Source organism: Lycium ferocissimum, unplaced genomic scaffold (genome assembly GCF_029784015.1).
Source record: "Lycium ferocissimum isolate CSIRO_LF1 unplaced genomic scaffold, AGI_CSIRO_Lferr_CH_V1 ctg3262, whole genome shotgun sequence".
Taxonomy (NCBI): domain Eukaryota; kingdom Viridiplantae; phylum Streptophyta; class Magnoliopsida; order Solanales; family Solanaceae; genus Lycium; species Lycium ferocissimum.
This window is the reverse complement of record NW_026725373.1, coordinates 27,846-38,760: the sequence shown is the minus strand read 5'-3', so window position 1 is coordinate 38,760 and position 10,915 is coordinate 27,846. Positions and strand designations below refer to the sequence as shown.

The window sequence follows — 10,915 nt, the reverse complement described above, 5'->3', positions numbered from 1 at the left end:
AGTTATAATATCCTTTATATTGTTAATGAGGTGTTAAACAAGTGTTAAGAAGGTTCCATAAGGATTGGAGATCAAACGAGTCGACGAGAACGAATTTCGAAAAGTTGGGCAACATACGGTCCAACATACGGACCGTATAAAACATACTGGCCGTATGTTAGGCCGTATGTTCTATCCAGAATGGAACTTCCACTGGACCAAAGATACGGCCAGACATACAGTCCATATAAAAGATACGGACCGTATGTTGGTTCGTATAATTGAGTCGGGATAGCTTTAAAATTAATATAAGGACTTAAACCTCACCCTATTTATTTCATTTTTCACCCAACACTTCAAGAACTATCTAGAAAGCTCTCCACACTTCTTCCACAAGAACCCAAGAGAAATTTATGATCAACTTCATCAAACCAAGAAAACAAGTGTGAGAAACTCATTGGAGTTCATCCAACTCAAGAAATTCCATGGGAAGTGAATTAGGGTTTTGGCTCAAGTGAAGTATTTCCACTCAAAGCTCATTCCTACACTATCTAAGGTAAGTTTTATGATCATTCCATATTGTTTAAGATATTGAGAGGTTGAAAGACTTAGATTATGAAAGGAGATAGAAAATGGGTTACAAAGATGAGAATAATGAGATTTTGAGTAGTAGCTTGGGATGAGTCATGATTCTTGATATTTTGTGATTATGATTATGTTATAAATGATATTAAGGATATGGGATAAGCATTATATGTGAGTAAATGTAAAAGTGAACTATGACCATGATTATGGAGGAATTGAAGTGAAATTGTGAGATGTGGATAATGTAGAGTGAATGAAGATTGTTGGTTATAATATTGTGAGTGTTATTATAGATGTCGGGGAGTTGATATATGATATGGGGAAAGTTGTATAAACAAAGGAAATGCTGCCCAATTTTCTTTAGCTTTAGCTAAACATGTTCGTGTGATCGATTAGCTAATGTTAATACGAACTCTCTTGAAGGTAGAAACGTGAGCATTGATGGAGAACGATCAAGTAATAGAATAGCTAAACGAAACGGTATGTAAGGCTAGTCCTTTCCTTCTAAGGCATGACTCCTATGGCATGAATCTTCCTATTTTGCCATGACTTTCCTATGTAACGGAAATGGTGAGTCTATGACTATAAAGAGCTATATAAGTATGAAATAAAGAAAAGGGATAAAACACGAGCATGATAAGGATGATGGTGAGTTTAAGTATAAAGAATCCTAAAGTAAGATATGATGCCCATGAGGTTAATGATCCTAAGTATGGTTCCATTGATGTTGTTACTTGTGTACACTCACCTTATAATGTTAGTCTCCTTCAAGGTGAGATATGATGCTTATGATCACTCCATAAGGTAACTGGCGGTTCCCGACCTTATGTCACACCGATGTAGTATAGATTGTCTTTAAGCTCTAATGCATGTTCTATGATAAATGTATGTATGATGATAAGTTTATGATGAGCACATGATGATATGATTATATCGTGCCTAAATGGCCGGGCATGTCACCACGAAGGCGGGCTGCATACGATTCCACCGTGCCTAGATGGCCGGGCATGTCACCGCTAAGACGGGCTGCTTATGATTACACCGAGCCTAGAGGGCCGGGCATAACACCACTAGTGGGCGACGTATGATGGTTATCCGGACACGGGTTAACGATGATGGTATATGTGATCTGATGATATATGTACTATTATTATATATGAGATATGTATAAAATGCATTTACTCTTAAAGGTTAAGCAGGTTCTATCTTCATCTTATGTCTTATAATTTCTCTATTATGTTCATTTCATTTATGCCTTACATACTCAGTACAATGTTCGTACTGACGTTCTTTTTCTTTGGACGTTGTGTTCATACCCACAGGTAGGTAAGGAGGTGATCCAGACTCGTAGGAGCTATTAGCAGGCCTTGAGTGCACTCCATTGTTTCGGAGGTGCCATTGAATTATTCTTTTGTGTATATATGTTTTGGGTACGACGGGGCCCTGTCCCGTCCATATGTCTAGTACTCTAGTAGAGGCTCGTAGATACGCATGTGTGGGTAGTATGGTCTCACGGTTTCCCATTGTATATGTGTATTATTTTGGTAGCCGAAGGGCTTATGTATATGAGGGTAAAATATGTTTCAAATGAAAGTGGTTTTCCTACGATTATGAGTATAAGAAATATGACTGTACGCAAAATGAGTAATAGAATGAGTAGTGCTCGGTGGTTAGCCCCAGGTACCCGTCATGGCACTAGTCGGGTCGTGACACGAGGTCAGCACTCATCGGCTGAGCCTTAATCGAAAATTCACTCCGATAAAGTAGAAGCGGAGACCAATGGCTGAGGTCAAACCTAAATTCGTCAAGGAAGAAGTAACAAAGTTATTAAAAATAGGATCCATCCGGGAGGTTAAATATCCAGATTTGTTAGCTAACGTAGTTGTTGTACCTAACAAGGGTAACAAATTTAGAATGTGTGTAGACTACAAAGATTTGAATAAAGCATGCCTGAAGGATTCCTTTCATTTGCCTAACATTGATCGCATGATTGATGTGATGGCTGGCCACGCAATATTAAGTTTTCCCGATGCTTATTCTGGGTACAACCAAATTTGGATGAACCCGGAAGATCAGGAAAAGACTTCTTTCATAACCAAGTATGGAACTTACTGTTATAACGTAGTGCCGTTCAGGTTAAAAAATGCTGACGCTACCTATCAACGCCTAGTAAACAGAATGTTCAAAAAGCAAGTAGGTAAAACAATGGAAGTTTATATTGATGATATGCCAGTTAAGTCCCTGGAAACAGAGGACCATTTGAAGCATTTACAGGAGACCTTTGACATACTACGCAAATACAACATGAAGCTGAACCCGGAGAAGTGCGCCTTCGGAATAGGTTCGAGTAAGTTCCTGGGTTTCATAGTGTCAAATCGAGGAATCGAAATTAACCCGGATAAGATCAAGGCCATTGAGGATATCCGGGTAGTGGAGAATGTAAAAGGTTTACAGAGGTTGATCGGAAGGATTGCGGCCCTGAGCAGATTCATTTCTTGGTCTTCGGATAAAAGCCAATGATTTTCTCGTTGCTTAAAAAGAAAAATGACTTCGTATGGACACCGGAGTCCCAGTTAGCCCTAGAAGAATTGAAAAGGTATTTATCGAGCCCGCCTCTGTTGCATACCCCGAAGGCAGACGAGCAGTTGTACTTGTATTTGGCAGTGTCCGAAGTCGCGGTAAGCGGAGTGCTGGCCTGAGAAGAAAGAGGTACGCAATTTCTGATTTATTATGTTAGTAGAACTTTGGGAGATGCGGAGAAACGCTACCCCCACATAGAAAAATTAGCCCCAGCTCTAGAAAGTTAAAGCCTTATTTTCAATGTCATCCTATATGCGTAGTAACAACATATCCGTTAAAAAATGTTATGCACAAACCAGAATTATCCGATAGGTTGGCAAAATGGGCAGTCGAAGTCAGCGGATATGACATCGAATATAAGCCCCGAATGGCTATAAAGTCTCAGATTTTGACAGACTTCGTAGTGGATTTTATCCTCGCAATGGTGCCCAAGGTAGAGAAAGAACATCTTTTAACCTCGGGTAAAACCTTGGGATTTGGACCCTATACACGGATGGAGCTACCAACGTGAAAGGGACTGGGCTTGGGATTGTACTTAAAGCCCCTGCGAGGGATATCATTCGGCAGTCCATAAGAACTTTAAAATTGACTAATAATGAAGCCGAGTATGAGGCTATGATTGCAGCTTTGGAACTAGCCAGGAGCTTGGGGTCAGAAATCATCGAAGAAAAATGCGACTCACTCTTGGTCGTGAATCAAGTAAATGGGGGTTTCGATGTGAAGGATGATAGGATGCAAAAATACTTGGAGAAGATACAGGTAGTTTTACACCGATTCAAAGAATGGACTATGCAAAGATGTGCCGAGAGAACAAAACACCGAGACGGATGCTTTGTTAAACCTGGGCTCTGGGGTCGGAATGGAAGAATTCAACTCGGGGACTGTGGTCCAATTAATGAACTCCGCCATTGAAAGCAGCCGCGCCGAAGTCAACATGGAAAGTTTATCTTAGGACTGGCAGAACAAATATATAGACTACCTGGCGGAGGGAAAATTACCAGCGGATCCTAAGGAGTCACGAGCTCTTAGGACCAAGGCGGCAAGATGTAGCTTAGTCGAAGGAAAATTATATTGTGTTCATTTTACAGTCCTTTAGCCAGGTGTTTGGGGCCCGGAGAGACGGACTACACGATGCGCGAGGTACATGAAGGAACTTGTGGTAATCACTCCGGAGTTGAGTTATTAGTTCGAAAGTTTGTTCAAGCTGGTTACTACTGGGATCATATGGAAGAGGACACGAAGAATTTCATTCGTAAATGTGATCGATGTCAAAGAAACGCCCCTATGATCCATCAGCCAGGAGAATTGCTTCATCCTGTGTTGTCCCCATAGCCGTTCATGAGTAGGGAATGGACATTGTCAGCCCTTTGCCTTGGGCACCAGGTAAGGCTCGTTTCATTTTGTTTATGACTGACTATTTTTCTAAATGGGTTGAAGCACAGGCCTTCGAAAAGGTACGGGAAAAGGAGTTTATCAACTTCATATGGGATCACATAATATGCTGGTTCGGCATCTCGACCGAGATCACATGTGACAATGGCCGACAATTTATAGGTAACAAAGTCAATAATATCCTTGAAGGCTTGAAGATCAAGAAGATAATGTCCACATCGTATCATCTGAGTATGAACGGACAGGAAGAATCGACGAACAAGACTATTATTCAGAACTTGAGGAAACGGTTGGATGAATCCAAAGGCAGGTGGAATGAAATTTTACCGGAAGTACTCTAGGCGTACAGGACAACATCGAAGTCAAGCACCGGTGAGATGCCATTTTCCTTAGTATATGGAGTGGAGGCTCTGATCCCTATTGAAGTCCGGGAGCTGAGCCTAAGATTCCAATACAGCTCGCGCCAACAGTTTCCAAACAATTGGAATATAGCACACTTGAAGAGATACTATTGCTAAGGTACGACCCGTACCCTCTTCGTGAATTTTTTAACTTGCCAATTTTGATCCCTGTAGGAGTAATCTCGAACGAAGTCAGGAAGATTAGAGTTAGGCATGAAAACACGTGTTGCGCTCTTTTCCCTTAGCTCGATTTTGTCCCGAAGTGGGTTTTCCGGCAAGATTTTTAACGAGGCAACAATATACAGCATGTTACTTTAGTGGAAAAGACTAGCCAAGTGCTGGGACCGGGGACTGCTCGATATCAACGATAGTGTTTCTCATCTCATACTTCAAACAAAAATACTAGGGGACTATCATATCATATAAGCCCGACGAGGCCAAACCGATTGTATCATGTAAGCCCAAAGAGGCCAAATCAATTATTGTTTCTTTGAAAATTCCTGCATTAGGATTTGTTGTAAGGGCCAAATGACCGAATGAGTCGCACTAGGGTAGTTATTTTTGTTACGTCAAAAATCGCATGCCCCTCAGCAGTTGTACCATACAAGTTTGTGAAATGAGAAGAATACTTCGGTTTAAGCTTTGCACATGTTACTAGTTCACAATATATCCACTTCATATTGGTAAATCCATTATACTTCTAACTTCGTAAACAACCCTGAACCAAGGACTATGAACTAGGGACTATCGTTAACAGTCAACGGACAAAATAAGGGTTCGGCTCAAACAAATTCTAAGTGAGCTGAGCCCGACTCATTCACAAAGGCTTTAAAAAGTCTCAAGTAGACTTAGCCTAAAGTAAAAGACTCAAAAACACTTAAGTCTAAAAGGTTGGAAATACCAGCCCAAATGCCGATTTAGAGACGTCCGAATTCACAAGCATATCATATACATAAGTTGCCAACCCTCGGTGCAAAACTCATTTGTTTTCGGAAGGTGATTCACCTTAAACAAACTAACTTGTGAAAATATCACTCGAAGTCCAACCCGAGTTTATATTTGAATGAGTTATTAGTACTAATATATTTCGTTCAAATAAACATTAAATAAACGATGTCTAAAATGTCGAACATTGAGAAGACTGGCTTTTAAAGACATCAGTGAGACAAGCACTTCCAAAATATATTTATATAAGGCCAAATATAGACCTCAACAAAAATTTACAAATAATAGAAAGATACATTTTTCTAAGCCTAAGGGGCCTATCTATTCCTTCTCGGAGGAATCCAACTCCTCTAAAGTGGCAGGCTCTTCTTCCAAACTGTCGCCCAAGAGAGCTTTCTAGGTCCGAGTCTCTACTTCCTCGGCTTGAGTAATCTTTGCGCCTATGTCCTCAATATCGTGTTGGACTTCTTTGAGGGCAAGCACCCGGGTTTTCCATTTCATATTCTCAGCTCGCAGAGTAGAACGGGCATTGGCAGCCTTAACGTCGGCATCAGATTGGGCCTGAATCTGGTCTTGCTTGGACAAGGCTTGTCAGACGTATCCGTCCCCGGCCACCGCATTGTCCGAAATAGCATACTCGGATCTCGGTTGACGCTTGCCGCCGTCGTTCGTTGAGACCCTCAACAAACTTGGCCCGGGTATCGTCCTTATCTTGGGCGACCCTCAAGCGCTCCCTTTTAGAATCATGCTCAGTAATGAGGTGGGCAATTTCAGCTTTGGCAGCATCAAGCTCCTACCGCAAATTAGCATCGACAGCCGCCTCCTCCTTAAGTACTACCTCGGTTTCCAATTCAAGCCTCCGCTCCACCGAAAGAATAGTATATCTTTCAAGCGGTGTCCGCTGTCATTCTCAAATTTCTGAGCTTGCTCCTACTTGCGCCCATAAGCTCACTTGAGTACCGAGGGTCACCCCGAAAGCGCTTGGATCTTTCTTTCGCCGCAACAGGATCTTGAATTTTTCGATCTCTCGACCTTGTGCATCTAGCTGACCTCGAACGTCTTTGAGCTAACTACACAGCTCGGTATTCTCCTTCATACATCGAAGGAGGCCCTCGTGCTGTAAAACGACAGACTGCGAAAAAGAAGAAAAACTCAATTAGGCATAAATGCAAGTTACAAGATATAATTAAAACCATGGATGTTGAACATACCCGATTGGCAGAATGCATGCTCTTGTTGAAGAGACATTGGCATGAGACTTGGTCCATTTTCTCTCGGTCCTCATCGGACACAAGAGGCTGAAGATAGCTAGCTATTTTGACTGGCCGAGACATGAAATGCGTGTACGTAGGGATAGTGATAACGATGGACCTGGTTTCATTCGGCTTAGCGCTTGGGGCTGGAAAAGTATCCACTAGGTGAGGCCGAGAACCTAATTTGGTTGCCCTCTTTTCTTTGCCCTGGAGGAATAGGCAGATTAAATCCCGTAGGATATGCGATGGCAGTAGGAGTAGAGGCAATAGCATCAAACATACCTTCAAATTCCTCCTACTCGAGGGGAGGAGAGGAAGTGATACCGGCTGCTTTGGCTGAAGACAGGTCGTCCTCTACCAAAATGGGACTCTCTGGGACTGTGGTTCCCGACGGGCCAAGGTCTGGCAAAATGGAGGGCTGCTCATCAACGCCCTCAGCAGTCTGACTGGCCACCTCGGTCACATCCCCTCTGTCATATCGTCCGGAGTGCCGCTTGCCCTAACACCGGCGGCGGCGGCTGTATCAGCACCAGCAGATCTCATAAGAATATCATGTTTGAGAACGTCTTTCAACGTTTGAGTCTGAGTAGTTCTCCTCCTTTTTGACCCATTGAGGACGAGGGTTTGGAGGGTCTACTCCGCTTCTTGCTCCTTGAAACCTCGGCAATAACTTGATCCACACTTGTCAGATCAAACATTTCTTCTGTCGTCGGAGGAGCATGCGAAGGCTCAGGCCTCAAATTAGCTTTGCCCCTTTTCAGACTTGCATAGCACATTGATAATCACTAATAAAGATTATAAAGTAAAGCAAAGAATGTAAAAAAAAAAAAAAAAAAAAAGGGAGGCTCACCGTGGTTTTTTTCTACCCACTTGCCTATGGAGAGATCTCTCAAAGTACGGATTCTATGGGGGTACTATGCCATTATGGCATCCACCCACTTCTCAAAACCTGATATGGTATCCGGTATCCACGCTTTGGATGAAAGAAAAAAAGGGTCAAAGGGGAAAAAGTTAGAAATATAAAGAACTTACAAGAAGCAGAAGAAATAAGAGACGCCGAGGGAACTTACGGGCTTTATTCCACCTCTCGGGGAAGGGGAGGTTGTTTTGAGGAATGGTCTTCTCAGTCTTGACCCGAACGAAGCATTTGAGCCAACCTTCATCTTTGTATTCATCCAAGCTGGAAAGGATCGGGTACTTTCCACGTTTGCAAGCTTCACGATCCCTCCATGGAAAATCCGGGGGGAATAAAGACGGATCAGGTGGTACAGAGTAAATGGGGCTCTAACATTGTTTGCTAAAAAATGGATGTATGTGACGATTCGCCATAGGTTCGGCCCAATTTGTGCAAGGCACAAGTTATATGTCTTGCACATATCCAGAATCACCTCATCAATCGGAGGCTCTAAATTGAGGGTGAAAGGGTAGGTATAGACGGACGAGTACCCTTCCACATAGGTGGTGATGTCGTCATCCGGGCCCGAGATTATGATCTCGGAGGGTCGATCTCTCCAACCGCATTCCGAACGGACTTTGGGAATAATAGTCGCGTCAATCGTGGAGGGGTAATGCCTAAAATCATAACCCTAATAGGCTTTTTTACCCCTCGAGGGATTTTCAATTGCAAATTCAGAGTCGAAGTGTATATCGAAGGGATGACATCTTTACTATTACATCTTGAAAATTTCGTGTCGTTTTCATTATGAGTAAAATAGTTCAATCCTAAAGTGTATATGAAACCCTTATAAGGTTAAAAATGTTATCTAATAATCTTAAGAGTATGCCTTAAGGTTTAAGAGTCACATGAAGCGACGAAAGTAAGTTTGTTGAAAGATTGGAATTCGAGTCATGGTTTTGGAAAGTTTTCATGTCATTTGAGTTATGCATTGCTTAGAATTACTTTAAGGGGAATATATAGGGTCCCTTAGATGGTTAATGAAGTTTTATACAAGTGCCAAGAAGTTTCCACAAGGATTGGAGGTCAAACGAATCGAAAAGAACGCAATTTCGTGAAATCAGAGAAAATGGGGTAGTGTGCGGTCGCACATTTAGTGTCTGAGCCGTATATTGACTGCCAACTCCCCATTTTGGGTGTAACCACTGTGCAACACCACCCCTAAGTGGTGGAGGAAGTGTGCGGCCGCACACTTAGTGTGCTAGTTCGCATACTCTCCGCCAATTGAGTCGGGGAGCGATTTTTGCCACCTTTTTAAATCCCCAAGGACCTCATTTTCATTCCAACTTTTCACATTTATTTTCCTACACTTTTAGAGGCTTCTCAAGAGTTCTTGAAAGTTCCATAACACTCCACACCTTTCCATATCATCAAGAGAGAAGTTCCATATCAAAACTCAAAGGTAATCCATGGAAGGTGATAGTTCTTGCTTCCTTTCAAAGTTGTGGTGAACTTAGTCTTGAAAGGAGTTGGGGAAGGTGAATTTCTTCTATAATAAGGTATGATCTTCCTATTATTTACATGATCGAGTTGACTAGTGACCCTTGGAAAGGAAAAGAATTAAAGTGGAGAAGTCATAAATGTTTAAGTGAAGAAGATGAGCATGAGATGAACTTGACAAGGGAACTTTAGATAAATTTGAGATTTGATTTGAATGTAACTTCTTGAATATGGTATTATGAATGTTATTATTGTTGTTTGGGAGTTGATTTGTAATTTGGTGGAAGTTGACAAAATAGGGAAATGCTGCCCAAATTTCATTAGTTCATTAATAGCACTAGTTTGAATTTAGAAGCGTTTTCAAGGCTTAACCTTAGTATGAATTCTCTAGAATGTAGATTTTTTGGATTTTGGAGAAGAACGTTAAGTAGTTAAGAAGATGTAAATGTATGTAAGGCTAACCATTCTTTCTAAAGGCATGTTTTCCTTATTTGAACCTATGCGTGATATACATGATATTCCTGCTCCTATAAATGCTATAAGCTCATAATCTTCGCGATTCTCTCGATATTGTCGACAATGTTCTTTGTATGATAGTGACAATGATTACGATGATGCGTTCAATTCTATTGATGCCATCTAAGATAGTCACAAGGTCCTAATCCTAGATATGCTCGAAGTTCATAACTTACAATATTCTTGAGATACTTTGGCAAAAGCTCCTCATAGTGATGATGTTAACGATGATGGTGATTCAATAATAAAAATTGGGGGTTTACCGACTTTGTGTCACCCCAATAGTGTTGTAATGTTTCTCTTGGATACTTATGTATGCCACAGATGTATGAAGCTATGTTGTGACACCGAGCCTCTATGGCCGGGTATGATATCTATTGCGCGCCCACCACTGCAGTTGGGTATGATATCTCAACCCCAGTTCTGACACTTCCTGAAGGGTTAGAGGGTTATGTTGTCTATTGTGATGCTTTAGGAGTAGGGTTGGGTTGTGTGTTAATGCAGTACGGTAAAGTTATTGCTTACGCTTCAAGGCAGTTGGAAAAACACGAGAAAAACTATCCAACCCATGATCTTGAGTTAGCTGCAGTGATTCATGCATTAAAGATGTGGAGACATTATTTCTATGGTGTTCATGTTGGTATTTATACAGATCACAAGTGTCTCAGTATATTTTCAAATAGAAAGAGTTGAATTTATGGCAAAGGTGATGGTTGGAGTTGTTGATAGATTATGATGCTGACATTCTATATCATCCCGAGAAGGCAAACGTCGTAGCCGATACTCTTAGCCGTAGATGTATGGGAAGTTTATGTGATGTTCAGCCAAAGAAGAGAGAGTTAGCTCGTGAGCTTCAGCAGTTAGTTAGC

General features: G+C 41.6%; 1 protein-coding gene across 1 annotated transcript; it reads left to right on the top strand.

Moving 5' to 3' along the window:
- Positions 1–2,343: 2,343 nt before the first annotated feature.
- On the top strand, positions 2,344–7,581 carry LOC132044033 (uncharacterized). The gene is made up of 3 exons (XM_059434507.1): positions 2,344–2,757; positions 3,712–3,903; positions 7,273–7,581. Exons 1-3 carry the CDS (start codon positions 2,344–2,346, stop codon positions 7,579–7,581), a joined length of 915 nt encoding a protein of 304 aa, XP_059290490.1.
- The last annotated feature ends 3,334 nt before the right edge of the window (positions 7,582–10,915 follow it).